Genomic DNA, 22,899 nt, shown 5'->3' with positions numbered 1-22,899 from the left:
TTTCTACTTTTCATAGAATATTATTCATAATCATTTGAATTAAAATATTTTTTTATTTAAAAGATTGCCTCTATTAGGAATGCTATGAAATACATTGTTACAAAGATTAAATGTCTTGTCAGTTGTCAATCAAGTGCAACAAGACTGAGAGTTAGTTTGCATGTTATTTATTTGAACTAAATCCCTAACAAGCCTCGTCTGCTAATTGGACTTAGCATTTATGTTGCTAAATGAGAAGCATTTTGGCTGCAGTATAGGGTGGTAAGACCTACCCAGTGGAATAAACAACTAACATCTGTTATCCTGTCCTGCTCCAGCTTGGCTTTTACCACTTAAGTACCTCAGCCCTAGAGTCAAGGTTATGGAATATGTGGTTCTCTGGCTATGGTGCATATATGTGAAAGGGAAGAAATAACACAACATGAGTAAAGACCAGCCAACCAGAAGATATTTAGTGCAGCTGGTCCACTTTGCTTTAACCTCTACAAGCCCTACAAATATCAAAACAAAAGCCAAGAGAAGAGTGTTTTATAGGAGTTAGTTATCAACACAGAAATTCAAGCGAGCGTACAGTGGTTACCATTAAACAGATTTGACATTTACCCACCTGTATTTAATACACCTTGATGCTTGAGAAATCTTGGTACTTCTTTATCAGTATAGAAATAATTTCGAAGTCCCAGAGAGACACTAGGTAAATAGGTTTCAAGAGTAACTACCATTTACAGTTGTTTGGGTTTTTTTTTTAATTAAAATGAAAATCTTTTATTAAAATGAAAAATCTGCCTGTGATGGTAAAAACTGTGACAGTCAAAGTTGAATCAGCTTGCCTTTAAAAAAAATCTTTGTTTTTGATGTTATTTTACTTCTCTCTCCTGCCAGACTTCATTTTTGCGTGGACTAGAGACTTCAACCCACAGCAATGCAGTACAATAATAGATAACATATTCTGTTTCATTCTTCTTGAATTCTAAACCACAGAATATCTGATATGATCTAGCAGAAGTATTTTTAGGATGCAATTGTGATTGTTCCTTCTGTTTGTAAAACAGGTGTTGACCTCCAACCTGGCCAAATGGCAACAGGAAAAGGAAGATTTACAAGGAAAACTGAAGTTGAGAGAACATCTGTCTCAAACTGCTGGCAAGAGTGAAGTCACACCAGCTCCTTCAAAGAACACTGATTTAGAGATGAAACAGCTGCAGTGCAAACTAAAGGTGACAGAACAGATTATTCAGTGTTGAGTACAATTCACATGAGCAGTATTTAATAACTGGGTCAAGCAGATAAATATATGTATATATGTATATGTATATATATATACACACACTCACAGAATCATGGAAGGGACCTCCATCATCGAGTCCAATCCCCTGCCAAAGCAGGTTCCCTACAACAGGTCGCACAGGTAGGCATCCAGGCAGGTCTTCAACATCTCCAGAGAAGGAGACCCCACCACCTCCCTGGGCAGCCTGTTCCAGTGCTCTGTGACCTCACTGTAAAGAAGTTCTTGTGCACATTCGTGCAGAACTTCCTATGCTGCAGTTTCTGGCCAATCCCCCTTGTCCTGTCTCCACACACTGATGAAAACAGTCTGGCCTCACTGCTCTGCCCCCCACACCTTAGATATTTGTAGACCTGGCTCAGGTCCCCTCTCAGTCTTCTTTTCTCAAGGCTGAACAGACCCAGTTCATTCAGTCTTTCTCCATAGGGGAGATGCTCCAGGCCCTTCACCATCTTTGTGGCCCTCCGCTGGACTCTTTCCAAGAGATCCCTGTCCTTTTTTTGTACTGGGGAGCCCAGAACTGGATGCAGTACTCCAGATGAGGCCTCACCAGGGCAGAGTAGAGGGGGAGGATCACCTCCCTCGACCTGCTGGCCACGCTCTTTTTAATGCACCCCAGGATGCCATTGGCCCTCTTGGCCACAAGGGCACACTGCTGGCTCATGGCCAACCTGTCGTCCACCAGGACACCCAGGTCCCTCTCTGCAGAGCTCCCCTCCAGCAGCTCATCCCCCAACCTGTACTGGTGCATGGAATTATTCCTCCCCAGATGCAAGACTCCACACTCGCTTTTCTTAAACCTCATCTGGATATATGCATATTGTCTAGGTGTGATATGCCAAGGATTAAGTTTTCAAATAATCTTTGATGTTGAATAGAAATGTAGTCATAACCTGAAGAGCTGGTATGTACAATTAGTATAATTTTTACAACCAGATGGGCCAAACGGGGGCCTTGGGGGGGATTACTGAGCTTTTGTAAAATTAAATGTATCTTGTTGAAAAGTGCAGTAGAATGACTTTAATAAGAATTGTGGCGATTTCTTTGCTTTCTTTAAGAAGGAGCTGGGCAACAGCTATCTATGAAAGTGGAGAAACGAATTTTGGCTGAATGTGCAGCTCATGTAACAGTAATGTATTGGTGTAACGTTACATATTGGTCACTACTCTTTTTGTCTTCAGAGAGTGATTGTTGTTTTTATATTTGAGTTTTTTGTACACTGACTAGTTGGAAAATACTGATGAATTGATTATTTCATTTTTCAGTCTCCAATGACTGCTTATTGAATGAATATAGATTCTAGACTGTATTGATGCATTTGAGAGCTTTATCAATATCTGTACACCTGGATCACAGTACTACCTTCTCTTCTCAGTGAAGGAAGTGAATGTACAACAGAGTGTCTTAACACCCTTATACAAATCTGATGTAAAAAAAAAAAAATATTAGCATGACCTTTAATTCTGTCTTAAAGATGTCTTAGATTCTAAATGTAAAAAAATAAATAAATAAACAAAAAAACCCACATTTTAAATAAACATAACCTTTGGTCCCAGTTGCAGGGTAGCAGAGTGTCTAAGAGTTGGACTTGATGACCTCTGTGGGTCCTTCCAACTCAGGATACTATGATTCTATGATTCTGTGCCTTCACTGATGATTGAATTGGATGAGTATTTTGAGTGTGAAGGGCATCATAAGCTACTTATGTCAAGTTACTGAAATTGTTAGCTTTATTTTGACCTGTTCATTTGAAAAAAAAAAAAAGTTTGGAAGTCTTTTTTTAGCAGAAGAAGTTCACAGGAATTGTCAGATGTTGTTCCAGATTAACCACGGTTAAAGGAAGCACAGAGTTACTCCTCTGAATGTCTGAAGGCGCAAGCTCCAAATGCTTTTGTTATTGTTCAGAATCTCAAATTATCTGATTTTGTTCTTTTCTCAGAACTAACTATGAGGTATTTATGTTGTATGTATTGATTCCTTGTTTCTTTGCCAATAGGGAGTGTTTTAGGTGTAGATGATGAGTTTGGAGGCAAAATGTTGTAAGCAAATGTCTGCCTCTAAGCCTGTGCAGGGCCCCACGGAAGTACTCGAGTGCATATCTATCTGGTGTGTAAAATATGTAACTGGATGCTGTGCTTCATGGTAGTGAAGTTCAAGCCCAACAAACAGGTCTCAAGGATATTCCATTATCTTACATCATTTTAACAATTTTCTGTAATATCTCACATTATAATAACAGCAAATAGACTAGAGAAGTTACAGAGAACAATATTTTACTTCTGCACAAGAATATATATTCCTCTGGCAGTGCGGAGAGTTAGGTACAATGCTCCCATTAATGTTAATAGGTGTTACAGCCTGCCCTGCACAGAGAAATTCTCCTCAAGAATCTTTGTTTATAACATGTCTGATCTGCTCACTTACTGTTTATACACAGTGAGTAAAGCGCTTTAGCACATTGGCTGAACCCACAAAAAGGCATGCATATATTTTATGCAAACAGTTCACACATATGTATCTCTTGGCAACACCTCTTGGAGTTCTGAAATCTTGACATGCATTATGTGTGAGCTGCCATTTTCAGCAATGGCATTCAGAGCATATGCTCAGATTGCTAAGATGGCTACTTCAGTTAAATGTCTTTTTTTTGTTGTTGTTGTTGTTTGTTTTTTGTTTCTGCAAAGCAATTTAATAATACTGTATTTAAATCTTGGAATCTTAGGTAGATTATCTGTGTGTTTCCATGGAGGACTATGGGGATTTTTGTTGTTTTGTTTGTTGTTGATGGTGGTGGTTGGTTTGGTTTGGTTTTTTTTTCTTCCTACTATATAGGCAAACACTGCAGAATTCCTTTTTAGCATTGCATATGCGTAAACTCTGAGACTGTACTTTTTCATTACAGAAAGACAGGATTTTTGTTAGTATGGCTGACTGAGACTGTTTCATCGTTTGCTTTGCCTTAAAAGGCATGCAAAGGTGACAACTGCTGTAGGATTTTTTGGATCTCCCAAATGCACAGGATGAAAGGGATTGTTGGAAACAGTTTTCTTTAGGCTGTTGTGCAGTAGAACCATGTAGGAGTATGGTTCAAATAAAGACCAGAATTTCTTTCTTTTCTCTCCTGTTCCCTTTATAATTCTTTGTTATGCAAGAGAAAATTTGGTCCTGTTAGTGCACTCAGCTTGCATGTATTTTTATGAATATCTATTAATCATACATTTTGACTGGCTTTGAGAATATTTTCCAATGAAAGTGTTTTTGTTTAAGTGTTGCTAGAAAGTAAAAATACTCCTTTTGTACAGTGTAACCAATTCCAATTAGTGTTTAATACGGTCGTTAGTATGTGGAAGTTTACACATCCTATTATTTCAGATTTGCTGTTGACTGAGATAGCATTGAATCTGATTTATTTCTGTTCTAATGTTCTTCAACACAGAATTCAAATAGTGAAATCGCTAAGCAATCAGCGACCATTAAGACACTGAAAAACGAAGTCCAGGAAAAAGAAGACCGGATTCGGGAACTCCAAGCTAAGTATGTTAACTTTTTTATCCGTTGTGTTTGGTGCCACCCAGCGGCAGCTGTGCAGTCGGTACGGCAGTAACTGAGCACTGGATTCTCTTATGACCTCGCGGACTGTTACAGATTTATGTTTGTGTTTTTGTGGTTTGTTTTGTTTTTAAGAAATTCAAAAAGTACAGGATAAAATTGCATGTTGTTTAAACTGCTATGTGATAAGCGTCTCTGTATTGCAATAAGAATGCCTTAAATCAGAACTCAGACCCTAGAGTGGAATTTTTTTTTTTTTATCCTTGATGTAAGTCTAAATGAATTCCTCAACACTGTTAAGTACTGTCTTTCAAATACTGTAATTCTTTGCCTAGGGGCTAGGAGACATGTCAAGGTTCAGATGCTTAAAGAAGATTAACTATCCAGTCTTACATTCATAAAAGTTCAAAAGGACAGTTGTATTTCTTTCTATTTGAATTGATTAAGGTTTACCACTCGTTTTGAAATTCACATGTATTGGTTTGAAGTATGCATCTGAGATTTTTATTCTGCCCACTTACTTGGGCTGATGTAATACAGTCTTCCATTATATTGCTTTATAAATGTAAGCTATTAGTGTGTCTGTGAATTTCTGGCCTGTTGCAAAGTTTAACTCCTCTAATTATTGTAATTTTTTAATTTGTAGAGAGGATGCAGTTTACTTATCTGATTTTTTTCATTTCGAATATAGAGTACTTTTAAAATGGTTGGATCATGTGTGGTGTATTTTTTGTTTCCAAATAAAACTGATGCCTTCTGCCAGTGTTTAAGCTTAACTTTAAAATTGAGTTACCAGTGCTTGTGCTTCCCTCGCAGAATATATACCGTTTTTTCATAAACTTTAAGATTTATTCACCAAAACAACAGCATAAATGTGAAATAGATAGAAGAAATTTTAAGATTTAATAGTCTCCTGACTTTTAATATGATAGTGACATGGTATCAACAATTTTTTATTCCTGAATAGATTGTCATTTTTCCTTTCATAAAAAGAAATCCAGATGTCTAGATTTCTGGTGCTTGGGTGTTGCTTATGTTTATATTGAATGTATGTGACAACTGCAGATGCATTGCATGAGACATGATTTTCTCATTAAACAGAAATCATCTTGAAGTACGTGGGAGTTTCTTTAGTTGAGAAATTTGTGAAAAAATGCTGGTTTTATTTCAATCTTTTTCAGATAATAGAGCTTTTATCCTTGTATTTCTGTTTATTGCTGAGTTGTACGAAAGGAAAATCTCCCCCTTCACTTTCTTTTAAAAAGAATTCTATACAAAATAAAAGAATTCTGTACAAAATAATTTTTGAAAGATATCTCCTTCAAATGTCAAATTTTAATTAACTTCCCTTTTTCTTTAGTAATATCTTAGAAAGTATCATAATGAGTTGAAAGAGCATTAACCACATCAAAAAGCAAATCACAAAATAAATCATGTATTTCAAAATCAGTCTATTGGTGTGTCTTTATGGTTAAGAGAAAGGTGAGCTGCAAGATTCAAATAACTTTTATTAAAAAAAAATTGAAAACTATGGAATGATAGTTTCTCTACTGCATTTCTTTTTTTTTTTAAGTTGTTTAAAACAGTTGCGTATCAATAGTATTTTCTAACAGTAACATGCAGTGTGACTTCTTCCCTTTTAGGATTTCTCGGTTGGAGAGAGACCTTACTATGAAAAGACATTTGATAGAAGACTTAAGATCTCGTCTAAAAGCAAACCAAGAAAATGAGAAAGCCTGTAAGGAAACGCTAGAAAGTCTTGAGAGAAAGGTATTTCTTTCTTGCTAGCTACAGTTTTAAGAAAACCAGGAGCTAATGTATTTGAAGAAGTTATTTTAATCTTCTATACATACAAAATCAATATATTGCTTCAAGCGTGCATCATACAGTTAATTTAACCATATAACTTCCTCCACTTTAATTTGTATGAAATCAGTATATGGGTGATAGTTTGGATGGATTCAGCATAATTTAATGTCTGATCATAAGAGGTAATTAAAATTTGAAGTATTCAGAACACTGAATTGCAAAGACATGCTGTAAGTAGCACGATTTTGTTTTATACAGTCTTAGTTCTTTAAAGCAAGGAAGATTCTACCTGACACATGCTAATGAGGTCCTTGCACATCTGCTGAATGCAGTATTTAAATGGTTTAATATGTTAATTTGTATTGTACTGGAGTATTATGAGTGATTCATACTTACTAGCTTTTAACACTTATAGTAATTCTGTCTGTTTAGGTGAAGCTTAATTTCTATACTAGATTATTTCTCCAGCAAAATTCTAGGACAATTTCACTGAAGCTATGAGAACTTGTGTATATCTTGATATCTTTTCATATTATCCAAACAATATGTTGCACTTTAGTCTCTAATTCCTGGAATTCCTGGTTGTCTGTGAGTTTATGTGGCATATGATCTCAAAATAGAAATAAACAATTTACCAGTTTGCCTTTTTTTTTAGTCGTAGAATGCAGGTGCTTGCTGCATACTATAGATACTACCTCTGCTTGAAGTCATTAAATGCGTTCAGCTCTAGAGAGAGCTACTCTCTTACCCTCCTTGCCAAAGATGAAGTGCTATTAAGAAATGTTCAGACACAGAGTGAAAGCATAAGTAAGCAAGGGAGTTAAAGAGTGAAATGAGAGAAATACTTGGTTTTGTTTTTTAAAAACGATTTAGAATGGATGTACTTTAATCCTGTTTTTGAGTATTATAAATGCTGCAAGTTTCAGATTCCAGAGAATCAAATTCCATACATTACTTTGGTTATTCCATACGGAAAATCAGCTTCATAAATTTTACATTAACTTCACCAGAAGATCAAAGAAATTCCCTGTTACTCGATACTGCCTGGACAACTTTGTGATTAATACTGTCAGTAGAACATGTATGATATTCTAGGAGCATTGGCCTCTTGCATTTTATACAGAATCAGTGTTTGCACTGTATGGCAAAATTATAATAATTATCTGTGGAGACTATTAGCTTGTTGATAGTTACTATGTCCCCAGCTCGGTTTTGATTGATGTAGTTTACCTCTGGTTGATTGAAGAAATGAGTGAAAACTGGGGTTTTTTCACTTCTGTGTTCACTATGACACTGCAGCCCTGCAAATGAAGAGTTTTCTCTACACTTAATACAAGGCTTTGTATAACAGGAATGAGTATGGAAACTGATCTCTGCTAGGTGGTCAGCAACAATGGACTTTGTAATTTCAGAAGAAAATGCTTTAATAAAATAATTTATGTAAAGCATGGAGTTATGTTGCAGTAGAATGGGCTTGGTTTTTTTTTTTATATTTTCTATCTTAATAATCAAATTGACTTTCATTTGTATTTCAGGTAAAGTCACAGTCTGAAGACTGTTCAAACAAAAAAGCTTCCATTGACTCATTGAAACAAAGACTTAAAGTAGCTGTAAATGAGAAGTCTCATTATGAGCAGATGTATCACAAGGCTAAAGATGAGCTAGAGAAAAAGGTATATTATCTTTGTGTTGAATTTACTGTAAAACTTTTTCATATCTCACTTTCAAATAAAAGTTGCAAGGTTATCATTTTAGACTTTTTAAATATATAAAGGAAGAAAAGGAATCATAATGGTGTGTTTCACACTATTTTCATTCGCTCGCTGAAATTTGGGTGATGAAAGATGGACTTGTGACTGCATATGAAGTTACTTTTCCCCGTGAAAGTATCTTTTACGTGTTCTGTGCTATTTACCATTTTGTGGGAGATTTATTTGATTGTGAGCTACCATGCCTGCCTGTCAGCTTTTTATCATGTCACTGCAGTGCCCTGTGATGTATTCCAGGTTCTCAAGCTGTCCAATCTAGAGAGCAAAGTGATTGAGACCGAATATGCTATGACTGAAATAGAGACTGCAGCATCTCAACAACTACACGGATTGGCTAAACAGAGTGGGCAGGCTTTGGAGGCTGTTCAAAAGAAGCTACTGCTCGCCAATGACAAAATAGACGAGTTCACGACGTTTGTGAAGGTTTGAATTTTTATTTTCTTTCAAGTGTTCAAATAAATAAAGGTAGTCTTGGGTGAAAGTAACAAGGATAAAGACCTAGTCTATGCTGCATTCTGTGAGCTGGAACAGTCTTTGAAGCTCTCGCACTGGCTCGGTGCCACCTGTGAGCTGGTCTGAATGGGAAGGAAAGAGCCAATGGCTGTAGGTCTCTCCCCTAGTCTTCTGTAGAATAACATCATTCATATTTTTGTATATGGCTGCTGTTGTACTTTTTTGTTTTTCCTCAGAAACCATGCATAGTTGTATAGTAAATGACTGCAGGAGAGATTTTACCAACACGTGAAATAACATAATTCATATATGTTGATTAATGTGAATTACCTTATTTTCCACAAGATACGCTTTTGAAACTCCTTTTTCATGGGGAAAGATGTGCTTTCTTCTAATACAGAGTTCTATTAGAGGAGAAAGAAATGAGTTTTCTTTCCATAGCTACATGGTTGTTTGTGGCTAAGTTTGGGAAAGCATAAATAAACCTAATGTATATTTGTTGTTTTAATAAAACACCCTATATTATTCACACCAGGACCACAGTTCTCTCATCACTGGGGCCAATGCGAATTTGTGAGTGAATTCATTGAATAAAATGCAGTAGCAATTATTGAAAAAGGAGATAATTGTTTGTAATACAGATACTTTACATACTCCTATAATGAAAAAGTATAACAAAAATTAGCAAATGAGGATATAGAGGTGGCAGTAATGACACAAATTACATATCAGCAACTATGATACTTCATTCTTTGACGAATGACTGAAGCTCTTTTAATAACTGTATTAATTAGCATTTATATGATCGTACTGTACATGCACAAAATATCAATATGTAGTTTCTTTATACATAATAATACTTAGCTACTAAACCAAAAATTTGTAGGTTTTCTCCTGGATAAAAGAATATATGTGCATTCATACTTCAAATAACATATTTTCTGACTACTGTCACTCTGCAGAAAGATTTTTTGAAATTAAAAATGCTGTGTGTAAGTGAAATATTGATGAACAGAGAGTTCCTTAGTAGACAGCTTTGTTTAGTTAGGTGAAAAATATTTATGGAAAAAATGGTCTTTGAAATCAAATTTTATTTACAGTGTACCAATATAAAATGTATAGTTGGAAAACCTTGGTATTTCAGTGGAATTTTGTAATACTTCAAGTATTAAGACATTCTTAAATACCTCTTACTACTCCATGTACCCCCATCAAGATGGCACAATAAGAAGTAGCAGTGCTTCTTGCTACACCAGCTCTTCCTTTGAAGTCTGGTTGGTCTCATTTTTGCTCTCTCCTTCCAGACTGCTGTCAGTTTTCCCCTGTCTTGATGTCTGGTTCTCCCTCTAGTCTCAATTCCTCAAATAATTTTTTCTGCATAGAGATCAAATTAAAATCAAATTTAAACTGTTCTTCTTTGAACCTATCTAACTTATTTGTATGACCCTTTTACCTTTATCTGATATCCTCTTCATTTTTCAAGCCTGACTTTATTTTTCTGAGACCATAAGTAGTCTCAGTAATCACTTGAATTTGGTTACTTTTGCTCGCTCTACTGTGTCTTTTTACATACAACAATGTCTTTTGTACAGTTCTTTTTACATACAACAAGTCATTTCAACATAGCTAATGAAACTTTTGAGAAGAGACTGTGGTTATTTCTGTTTATAGCAGTTAGTTATGGAAAAATTGAAGTAGCAATCACAGTAGCATGTTTTGGATCTCCTGTTTTTAATTTTATTCTGAAGAAGGAAATGACTGTGATATGTGAAGCAGGAGTGGCTAATATACATTAGAAAGCACAGGCAGGAGATATTTGCAGTACCTCGGGGCATCAAATTAAATACAACTGTGAGCCAGATTCTTCAACTCCATTCTGCAGGGATCATCTGTAGGCAAAACTGAAGTGGACTATGGGTATGTAAGCCATAAAAGCAGGAGAATCAAGAAGCATTTTCTTTTGCCAAAAGGATCAAATTCTTTCAAGAATTATGAATACCTATATTACACAAAATGTAGAGGAGAGCACTGCATTCTGCCAGCCTCTGCATGCACGAGAAAAAGACTGAATGTACACAGTGAAAGACTGAATGTCACTGTGAAAGTAACGTCTCATGTTTATTTCCATGGAAATTGTAAAAGATGCAATAGCGTAATAACACCATTTCATACGGAAAATTCTCAGCTACAAAGCACTATTTGTCAAGATCACCACCATCATTAGCTATGCATCTTTACCAGACTCATAAAAAATTGCAGCAGTGGAAGTGACCCACTGCTGCTGTCACCACTGCCAAAACACACCCACCCACGCCTCACTGTGCTCAAATCCACTGATGTTTGGTCTCCATAAACATTCAGCAAGCATTGTGAATGTCACCGTATGCTTTTTTCCTTATGGACAAATTCAGTTGTACAGAGTTGCTTCAGGCACGTTTCCACGTCAGATGCCATTGTGTCAGACTGCCCTTCTGCTGCCACCTGTCACATGACATGTTGTGGAATATTGGTGGGAAGGTTCAACCTCTACTGCCATAACACCAACATCCACCTCTGACATTGTGGGCCAACATAATAAAACAGGAGGCATTACTTTCAGAACAGTCCTCATTAACAGTTAGGTGTGTAAGTGAGATGATGCTAAAGGTTTTGGGTATTATGAAAGACTGAACTCTAACTCTAATAGTAGAGGAAAATTCATAAGCAGAATGATCTGCACGTGATATTTAACTACTAGTTAAAGGACTACCAGAAACCTAATAAACATAAGATGTAAATTTTTCTAAGGTTTTTTTTTTTTTTACATCCCATGTAGGCTATAACAGGCAATCTAACTTGTCTAGCGAAGAGTGTGAAGAGAAAATAAAGGGTTTTCTTTACTGAAATTTACTTTTCTGTACAAGAAAAGTAATAAGTAAACTTGATATATGAAGAGATGTTAGATGTTGTAATAGCCGAAACAAACAAAGTGGGATGATAATATATAATTTTATTGCAAACATTTCCTGCATATATTTGTCTTGTGCTAATTTACCATTCAGGAAGACTTTCACTATTAGACAGAATGTGAAAAGGAGGTATTTGCAAGTTGGGATGGAGAGCAGGGGAGAGTGCTGTGATTCTGAATTAAAGGACACTTGGTTTTGGAGTTACTGAGAACTCAGAATGACAGAATCTTGAATGCATTTGGATCAATGTGCAAAGTCGTAAAACCTGAGGGAGACTTTTCTGGTAGGAGTTTGTTAAACACTGCTGGTTCAAATTAGAATATTTGATGAATTAATCAGATATCTGTAATATACAATAAAGTACTGCTGTTGGGATCACAGTTTGGGAATTTCAGCATGTAACTAAAATTGCTAGATTGTAAAATCTAATAATATTTTCTAAAAATTGTGTAAGATGCAATTGCCAACAGAAGTTGCTGTAACAAATATGTTCTAAGTCATTCTTTGACATATTTTTGTTGGAATGTGCTATGGATATCAGGTGTTTTGTCCTAAATTACATTCACTGAGAACAAACAGGGCACTTGAAATAGATGACGTATGGATTCGGTGTTGTTCAGAGTAGTACAGTCTCCGAAGTTGTTATGAGGAAAGGTTGGGATAAGAGAAAGTGTGAAGAATTGTGCGCTGTAACAGATTGTTAAGCAAACAAAAAACACAGTTCCATAATTAGTGGATAGCTTCTTGCTAGTGTTACTGCATGTTATAAAACAGAACCTAATTCTTAGAAATAAAAGGGCAGTATAGAGGTATTAGGAAATGGATTATAGATGATAACCTGAAAATACTAGTAGCAATAGAGGATGGAGAAGAGACTGAAGATGATCAAGATGGTTAGTCATGCCAAGGTGTGAAGGGCAGGATCTGAAAATAAGACTGATATTACAGAGTGTATATGACCTAGAATTAGACAGAGCAACTCTGCAACAGTGTAAAGACAGAAATCTTGTATTTCTGTTCTGTACCTGAAAAGTAGTAGACTGATGTTAAATGAAGATGATGAAACATACCCAAATCTAACATTACAAGTCTCTACTGACTATGATCAGCAGAGAATTATAAACAATTTTAGGAAGAAGTACTTTAAATTGAGAAATGTTATGTCTTAACAATGTTACCGGGCTTTTTGAGGAATTTGTTTCTTGCTAATCCTCATTTTGGATAAAAATTCAAAATAAATATGTACTTTAAAACTGACATAAGCATTGGAGTAATTTAAAAATGTTCAGATATAGAGTCAACATTCAGAAAATGCAGTCAGGATAAACATTTTTAGGTCAGTTAGTCTGACCTAATTTCTGGCTAAAATAATGAAAATCTGCTAGGAAATTCAGTTATTAAACCATGGAGGCATAGTTATACTTCTTAGAATGGTTTCATGTGAAATAATTTGTACTGAATAAACCTGCTTTCTTTCCTTGAAGGAAATGCAAGTCAGTTGATAAACATTACTGTTCATTTTAATATACTGTTCTTTAAGATATCTGACTTAGCACTCTGAGATGTTTGGATAAAAAAATTATGCTATGCAATGTCAATAATATGTTAAATAGATTGAAAATTGCCTGAGTGGTTGAATTGAAAAGTAATTCATAAAATTTAGATGTTTCTAGAGTTCTGTCAAGATGACAGCTAAGCTTGATTATAAAATATTTTCACACTTAGATATCAAATCCTATAAAATTTATCAATGGCATTTAAGATAAATAATACTGAAGGTAGGGCTGTAAGTATAATGTAGGCTAGGCCTAATGAAATGTATTTTTATTATAGAAGAATACAAGCCACCTATAAAGAGCTGCTAGTCACCCTGAGAGGATTTTAGATTCTTTTTGTAAATCCACGTCTTTTCATCCTGTCCAGTATCTACCAGCACCATAAATTCTCTTTGTACCATTCAGTTTCTACAGTATACCATTGTTCAATATTTTCTACATCGTGTATTGCAGTAGGGGATCCTCAGGTGGATCTTGCAAGCTATGTGCAGCACAGCAATCAGAGCAAAATGTTCTTTGTTGTGTTTGTAGTGCCTGCAACTACACACACAGAAAACAGCCGCTGGACAAAGTTAAAAATCTGTCGTTAGACTACTTGGCTGGGTGAATAGAGGATACAGTTTGAAACAGTCCAAAATCAATCCCTAATTTTTTTCCTTCATTATTGTGCTTTTTTTTTGTTGTTTTTTTTTTTTTTTAACTCACTTATAATTTTACTACATATTGCCTGCCAGAAATTCTTCCTGAAAGAACAAGGCTCAGTAGGAGTCAGTGACATTATGTGTCCTACTCAACTGTACGTTATCAAAACCCCTTTATTTAAAAAAGAAAAAAAAAAAAAAAAAAAGAAAAAAAGAAAAGAAAAAAAACATTAGTCTGCACTGATGACATCTGCACGAGCATCTCAGAACTTCTCTGACCTTGAGGAAGATGTTCCAAAATTCTGATAAGGCGCCTGTATTCAAGTACTGCTGTAATAAATAGCTGATGGCAGCCAAATGCTTTAAAGTCAGCTTAGTGCGTTTCTCACTTCCTTAATGCCTCTGTGATTTGGGAGGCATGTGCCCTCCATGGAGGATACCCACAGAAGCACAGTTCACATCTGGTCTGTGCTGGCATTGTTCTTGATAAGTCTCCAGTATAACCATCTGATAAAATTGACTGCCAAAATCAAGACCCACAGCAGTTTACTTGGCAAGCTTAGTGGATCTACTTGGAGATCTTATTCTCACCCTCCTAAGACATCTGCCCTCATTTCTGCTACTCAGAGCTGGCCTTAAGCTAGGTGCATTTCTCCTTTACAGTCACATACATGTCCAAGGCCGCCTTCTACCTCCATTTGGTGCACTCAGCTTACCCTATTTCTTAGCCTGTGTTAAACTCCCTCAACCTTTCTGCAGTTTACCTTTATTTTGGCATCTATTTTTCCATGGCATATTTTCTCACTGCTGCCTTGGGATATGGTTTAATATACAGTTAACTACAGCATGTTAGTTAACTGCAGTAGTCAACCGTTAACACTTCTGTCAAAAAGTTCCACCTGTGGATCTTACTGTTTATTTCTGCCCCAGTGAAATGCCCTCCCTTGAGATATCACGAACACTGCATGGGTTAACTGTGAGCTTTCTCAGGAAAAGGCACCAATTTAAGTTAACCTGAAAACTCGGAGCAGCAGCAACCTTAGTGCACCCCACATAGTGCAGGCAACGGGGACAATTTTATGTGACAGCTTTACGTGACAATAGAGATGTTGGGCCTGCCTTTTTCAGTTGTACTTCTAATTGAAAATGTCATGTGAAACTGGAATCCTGTTACAAATAACGGGCTGAATTAATGACCCGCTGCTTTCTTGTTAAAAAGTCTTGCCATTTGGCAAATTCCTATTATTTACAGTCATCGTCATTTTCTCCTTAACTGTTGTATGCTGGGAGAGAGCATGGCCAGAAAACACATTTTCCTCAGAACGGCCATGCGTAGATGATATCCTATTTGTTCTTTATCTCAGAAAGAGAAAGGAAGGAAGAAAAGAGATAAAGATTATATGTATTTTTCATTGGATGTTCAAATATTTGGAAAATGTTCTGTGGCTTTTTGATCACTTTCTTTCCAACAAGAGAGCAGTACAAGTGCGCTGCTTCTGACTATACCTCCAACTACAAAGTCAGTTCTTTTGACAGAAGTTAGTCCTTGCAGCGGACTCTCAGAGTTCTCTAGTTACAGTGCAACAGTAAGAAATATTCTTTGCAGAACATTTCCACCAGGGGCTGTATTCTCAAAATCTGTGGGTTCAATTTCCTTGGCAGTATTATTGCTCTAAAGTGGTCACAGAGTGTGCAGAAGTAGCTTTTATAGGGCTACCTAGATCAGACACAGGATGCTATTTGAGCCTTGATGTTTTGTTTCTTCATTCAAAAATGCTAAGCATGGTAGGTAACCATAAAATTTTATAATTGAAAGAAATTGACTGAATTTTCATTGGAATAGAACTACAATTCTCTGTGCAGATGAAAATTGGTTTATTTTGAATAGTTTACACAACTGTACATGAAACCTGTCAAGTTAGAAGTGTTGTCTGACCAAAGGTTTCCACAGATGGTTCACTGGGACATTTTGCAAATGACAGCAGACAATATCACTATCATAAATCAACACTGTCAGTTTTGCTTTGAAAGTGGACACCTTTCACATGACTTCAAGTTGCTAGAAAATGTTTCGCACAGGGAACCTTTAGCAGTGAAAAAGTAAGTATAAGTCATTTATTACTCTTCAAACTGTCAATGCTTTACCTAGAAAAGTATACCCAGGGTGATTATTTCATATTATCTGGAGTAAACAATGAGTCTGCCAATCTGTGGCCTGGCAAAATCAGCATAATATATGGTTGTAGGAAAGCATTCCAGTTTGATGAGAACTAGTCTTCTCATCTGTAGAATACACACTTTTAAGAGAAAGTGTCTTGACATGCAAAGCAAAACTGAAAAATCTCAACTTTAAAAGAGCAGGCACTTCTTTTTCACTATGCATACTGCTTTAGGGGAAAAAAAAAAAAAAAAAAAAAAAAAAGGAGAGAGAACCACAGCTTTTATTATGAAATACCAACCTTTCTTGGTTCTGCAAAGAAATTGGTGATAAATTAAGCTAATCTCCATCAGGATTACTCTGCATCTGGGATTTAGGCAAATTGAATCAGAGGTCTGAATAGTGACAGTGAATATCTATTAGACTGTAAACAGAATAATAGGCTCTGTGAATTTTAATGAATGAAGTAAATGGCTGAACTCTTGTAGTTTACAGAAGGCATATGGGAAGTGATGCATACAGTTTGCCAGGAACAGAATATAATGTGGATGTCTTAATAGATAAAAACTTGATTACTAAAAATGAAGAATAAATAGAAAGATTTTAGAAAGGTTTTCTGTACTCTTCTTTTTTCTTTACTTCTTAGCTTTAAAAGGATACCATTTTCCTTTGTTTTCTATGGCTGTAGTAGAGAAGAATGATAACAGATATGGCTTAAAATATTTTGCACAGTATATTTTCATATGCCCCTCTGTTTTACCAGCTTAGAAAAATTTGTTAAATGATGCAACCGGTCTAACTATGCATGCACGTCTCATGCAAAGTTTAGGTGCATGTCTGATTCACATGGATAATCTTATTGATATTATTGCTAGATCCGTTCTTGTGTGGTGGTTGCAAAGCATTCTCACAGACTGTGGCCCACTAATACTAATCACTGTGCAACCAGATCCAAAAGACCAAAACTGAACAGGGGAGTATTTTCAGCAACATGTGTATGCTTTCCTACTCTATCTCAGGGAAAAAAAGAAATTCTTTCAAATTTTGGAGAGAAGCTCCAGCAGGCTCAGCTGAGAGCTGTAGATCCTTTAAATGACTTGGAGAGACTACTTTCTAAAATCCGATATTTAGCTCGGTGGATAATCTTGAGATACTGAAGGAAGCCCATTTTAAAGGTAATGGTGAGTTTGGGGTCTGAGAAATAGAAACAATTTTTGTAAACTGAAAAATGTGGGAGATAGATAGGTCTGAACTTGAACTGATAGGAAAACTTACTGAGAAAATGACAGGAAAAATAGGAGAACTTGAAAAGGAGGAGAAAGGTCTCCAGTAATGATTGATTTAACAGTTCATGTAGAAATGATTGTTTGATGAATATTGGTCAGATTACTGTGAGAGAAAGCTGAAGCAGAATGAACAGAAGGCATCCACAGGCAGAGCCTTGTGAAGTCTTCAGTAATTTAGAAAGGTGAGAATTGAGGGAGTGCCCCAAAATGCACATTGAAAGGGCTACCAGAGAAATGGGAATAGCTCTAGGGGAAGGGAATCGTAAATAGCAGCAACAGTGTTTTAAGAAAAGGCAGTTCATAAGCTGCCAACTGACACGAGGAATGTCTTACAAAATATAGGAAGTGCTCGAGCTGGCCTCTTAAATTAGGCATCAAATATGTTTGTTTCAGCAGTGCACTGGTCTTACATGGGGCATTTGCTTTAGAGTCCTTATGCTTTGTTTTTGTCTGCACAGAAAGACGGCATAAGTTCAGACATCAAGCTAAGTATTGGCAAAATCTTGGTGTTTTTCACATCTTGGTCACTGACCCTCAGTGTGACCTTTGGAAGGTTGCTTCACCTTGGTCCTTCTTGGTCTGCCCTGAATATTCTTTTGTCTGCTGTAGGGAACCTGCTTTGGCAGGGGGGTTGGACTCGATGATCTCTGGAGGTCCCTTCCAACCCTTACAGTTCTGTGATTCTGTGATTCTGTGATTCTGTGATTCTTTGTTTGCCCTGGCTGGTAGAACTGTGATGTCTTTATCTGTCCTGACTGTTCAGGTGATAAGTTCTCTGTGATCCTAGCCATCTCTTACAATGTGTGCAAAGCTCCAATTTCTGTCACTGTGTAAATAACTGTAATATATGACATTTTAAAGAAATGATGTTTGTTTTGATAGCACCCATGTAAATTAGAAGTAATTTCTGTTGAAAACAAAGAATACATAGCAGGAAAAAAGAATCATGTGAATGAGGTGGGATTTAAATAGGACTTTAAATTATTCTTATTTCTCATTTCACATAAATACAATTTTAGAAACCAATGTAGTTTGACAGAAATATTCTGCATGTCATTCACACACGCACACTGATACACATTTCAACTCATTCTCTACCAGTATTGCTGGTATGAACCATCAATGAAGTGCCCATGTGATATAACAGAAGAGGCTTCATTCCACACTAAGTCATGTTATGAACAATCCTCGAAAAAGAAGAAGAGTTTAATGCAAGATTTTAGGCATAAATGAAAGGGTGATAAGTAAACACTTATCAAGAGAGAATTAGAAAAGAGAAAGAGAAGAAGCTGAATAATTATGCAGATCAAAATTTTGGATTACGAAGGGATTGTCTTTAGAAGTATATGCCTAAGTAGTAATATAGTAATTAAAAATATTAAGCACTATTTCTCTCTCTACTAAGCACAAACTCCATTGTAAATGTCCAGAATAAGTCCACTCCATCATTGTTTAAAATATGGTTTGTTTTGAAAACAGTCTAAAATTAAAAGCTGGCTGTGACCTAGATCATTTTTCTATTTATTTATGGGTAATTGTACCGAATTTTGGGAAATAGTGCCACACAGTCAACTTACTTTTCTCATAAGTGTCAAACTGATACATTTGAATCTTTTTTCCCATGGTTTTCATAGCATCACGGAGTGGTTTGAGTTGGAAGGGACCTAAAAGGCCACCTTTTTCCAACTTCTCCACTGCAGGCAAGGATGCCAACCCACTAGATCAGGTTGCCAATGGCATTATCCAACCTGGCCTTGGCCTTTTTGGCATCTAGGACTGTATATTAAGTCAAAAGAATATTTTCACTTTTCAACTTGAAAATAGTTAAGCTTGAGTTTGAATCAACATGGAATGGTACTTAGGTAAGTGACATAGAATGAGATTGCTAGCAAGGATGTTTTGCAGAAATGTGAATAAAGACAGTATTTAAAAGTTAGCAGCTGAGATGTTCTCTCTTCTGTTCCCCTAATGACAAGGAGGAATAACGCAACTTTGGAATAATCAACTTTAACCATTACATAGCGCAAATTCCAATCACGTCTGCGATGTGTTGAAATGGCAAGATTTTAGTCAACACAGTTTCTCATTTCTGTCATTGTACCTTAATATTCTTCTTCATTTTTGCATTTTGATGGACTTTTTTGGTCGTCCAATTCTAAATGGTAGGTAGTTGAGGTTTATGTTCAGATAGTGAAATCTTGAGGCCCTTCTCAGTTTGCATGACTCAAGATCTTAGTCAGGAAACCCATGTTGGATTTAACTCAAAAAAAAACAAAAACAAACAAACAAAAAAAAAACCTGTACAAATCTGTCCACTCTGCTCCTGATTTTCTTGCTGTAATTGGTTTTGGGATACTACTGAATTCACTTTTTCTGGTTCGCCATCTATCATCTATAAATCAGAGCCATAAAGAAGACAGGATTGTGCTAGAATGCTGGACTTGTTGGACTGCAGATTGGAGATAGCTTTTGTCCCAAAGGTAGAAGAATCTGGTAATATTCTAAATGACTTCAGTTAATCTTTCAGTACTGTCTGTTAGATCCTTAATTACAATCATGTATGTTCAGACTTACTTGAGTTAATAAAAGTAGAAAATTTTGTTGAGGATGCAGCTGCAGTATTACATTATTCTGTATGTATATAGTGCAATTTCTCAATCTTTATTTAAAATGGAGCTCCTAGGGGTCATCAGGCAACAGACATTTCTTCTAGGCTATATGTGCTTTCATCTTTCACTGTCTCTCAGAAGTTATGAGTACTATTGTCAAGGCTAATCAACATAAGATTGTAAGATTTTTCCTTTTAAACCATATATTTCAGTCAGGTACCTAGCTCTGGTAGGCATGTTTATCCATTTCAGCTCTTTATTGAATTAGCCTTTGAAACTCTAAAGCTCTGTTAAGTTTTAAAGAATTTTGTCACTGTAACACTCCTTTGAGTGTGGTTTTGTTTGTTTGTTTGGGTTTTAAAACATTCCACATCTTGTCAATGTTTGTTTATTTTTGTCTTAATAGAAAAGATTGAGGAAGTCTATCTTAATTCCTTCAAACCTACACAGATAGATCTAAGAGCTGAATCATATAGCTTAGATATACATTTTTTGAATGAAAGATGAGACCAGTCTGTATGTTCTGTACACAGTTTCATTGCTTTCAGGGCATCTGCTAGGCTCTGAAATCACATGTGATCTCTGGGGATCATAAGAATTAATTGAACCTCCTGAGGCTAACTGATTCCCAGGGGTTGGAATGATACTTGTTATAGCCCTTGCCCAGACAAATCTGCTGCAGTGGTCTGTCTTGTCTTTATTTCTCATATACGCTGTTGTCCCTTTCCCAATCAATCAATAAACAAACAAATAAATGGCTAGGTAGCTAGGAAGTATACTTGTTTAAGTGAAGAAGGTATGTGAGGAAACTTAAATAATGTGTGTATGTGTATATTTAAAAGAAATCGCTATACAGCAGGCTTGATTTTTTTTCATCATGCTTAAACATTAGTATTAAAAGTGTTGCAAACCTCCAGGGATGGACATTGAAGTGTACTTTTAAAATCAGTTTTAGAGAGGAAAGGGACCACATAACTGTACTTACACTAAAGAAAGTGCTGTTGCTTGTTTTGCTTGCTGAAGCAGCATAAACATTGCATTGTTTGTAAGTATTTACAAACAATAACAATAGAATGTGTAAATTAACACAGAAATTAGGAGAATAACTTTAGGAATTGTTTTGCTTTTGTAGCATGAGGGGGGCTCGTTGGTCAATTTGTGTCAATTCCAGGACTGAATAGTGTCTAAGCTTCTGGGGTACAAAGATAATATTAAAATTGTCTTCTCACTGTCTGTGTATCACCACAACTTCCTGTGCTTTTACGTAAATGTCACCTTTTAAACAAAAATAAACAAACAAACAAAAATCCTCAACTTCGTAGATTTCAAACCTAGCAGAATTATATTACTAAAAAAGTGTTTGCTTGCTTGCTGAAACCAAAGTTGAAGACTTATTGTGTGAATGTTTTGGGTTGTAAAAATGCAGCTTACAAGGGAAGTGTTTTTTGAGTTTCATGCAACTCATTAGACATAATAAATGCTGTATAGCTTTTTGGAGTCACAGAATCATAGAATGGCTCAGATTGGAAGGGATCTTAAAGATCACTGAGCTCCAATTCCCTGCCAAGGGCCCCCACCAGCTCAGGCTGCCCAGGGCCCCATTCAACCTGGCTTTGAAGACCTCCAGGGATGAGGCAGCCACAGCTTCTCTGGGAAGCCTGTGACAGGGACTCAACACCCTCTGGGTAAAGAATTTCTTCCAAACATCTAACCTAAATCTCCCCTATTTTAGTTTAAAGCCATTCTCTCTTGTTCTAACATTATCAAACCATGTAAAAAGTCAGTCTCCCTCCAGCTTATAAGTCATCCTCAAGTACTGGGAGTGAGGTGCCTGGAGCCTTTGCTTCAATTTCAAGATGAGGATGTGATGTCCACAGGCCTTGCACAAATCCAGATAGAGGATGTCTTTTGCTTTTCCTCTGTCCACCAAAGCAGGAGATAATGCAACAGTTGCTACCAATTAAAAAGAACTGTGTAATTTAAACTTGCTGTCAGAATTTTAAGCTTACTTTTGTTGTAGTTGGGCCAGCAGCAATTGCACTGGTGTGACAAGATATATTGTAGATTTGTTTTCAGAAATTAATCAGGGATTCCTATTCTAGTTGGCTGGTGGAGGCTAAGTGTGTCCCACCAGAATAGCTGCTGGTAACAGATGAGTGGATGGCTTTAGCAAGAAAATATCCCCTAGACTTCACACCGAAGAAAAACAAAGAGAAAAATCGTAGTAGTGCTAATAGTAACAACATCAGTGTTACTGTGTATCAATATAGCATTGATTTCATTTGCAGGCAGTTTGTACTACCTATGTATGCTTATAAGTTTTAAAAAAAAAACAATTCTGAAATACAAAGTGAGAAATGTTGTAGTTTAAAATCCTGCACTTAGCTCTAGAATGCATTAGATCAATTTCTTATCCAAAGAATGGTATTGTACTGACTTCAGTACATTCATCAATAAAAGCTTTTAAAAATTGGTTAGCTCCTAGTTTTATGCCATTTTCAATTTGGGAATGGTTCTTCCTAACACAGTTAACACCTCTATGGCTTTGACATTAAACACTTCTGTAATAAAGTATAAACTGACACATAAATTATAAAAACTAAGAACTATTCAGTGCAAAGATCTATTTGTTTATGACAAATAAGATGTCAACAAGGAAGTTGCCATTTGTTAAGGCACTTTCCGAGAAAAATATATTTCAAAACATTATTACTACTACATGACAGTGTGAAGAAGGCATATTGAAAAATAGCTGATCTCAGTATCCAATCTAAAGTCCATAGGTTAAAAAATAAAAATTTAAAAAAAAAATGATGCATCTATAATTTTCTTTAAT

At 36.0% G+C, this 22,899-nt stretch overlaps 1 protein-coding gene across 3 annotated transcripts in view; it reads left to right on the top strand.

The window, feature by feature from the left end:
- CNTLN (centlein) overlaps positions 1-22,899 on the top strand; it is a 187,176-nt gene that overhangs the window by 152,484 nt on the left and 11,793 nt on the right. For all 3 annotated transcript variants that reach the window (XM_052701101.1, XM_052701102.1, XM_052701103.1), the window contains 5 exons: positions 1,053-1,217; positions 4,722-4,819; positions 6,478-6,604; positions 8,179-8,316; positions 8,650-8,835. In XM_052701101.1, the coding sequence (XP_052557061.1) occupies positions 1,053-1,217; positions 4,722-4,819; positions 6,478-6,604; positions 8,179-8,316; positions 8,650-8,835 (714 nt within the window). The remainder of the gene's footprint in view (positions 1-1,052; positions 1,218-4,721; positions 4,820-6,477; positions 6,605-8,178; positions 8,317-8,649; positions 8,836-22,899) is intronic.

The sequence above is a fragment of the Tympanuchus pallidicinctus genome, unplaced genomic scaffold (assembly GCF_026119805.1).
Source record: "Tympanuchus pallidicinctus isolate F22 unplaced genomic scaffold, pur_lepc_1.0 scaffold4, whole genome shotgun sequence".
In the NCBI taxonomy this organism is placed as follows: Eukaryota; Metazoa; Chordata; class Aves; order Galliformes; family Phasianidae; genus Tympanuchus; species Tympanuchus pallidicinctus.
Note: the sequence above shows the minus strand (reverse complement) of the source record. Positions and strands in the feature narration are given on the sequence as shown.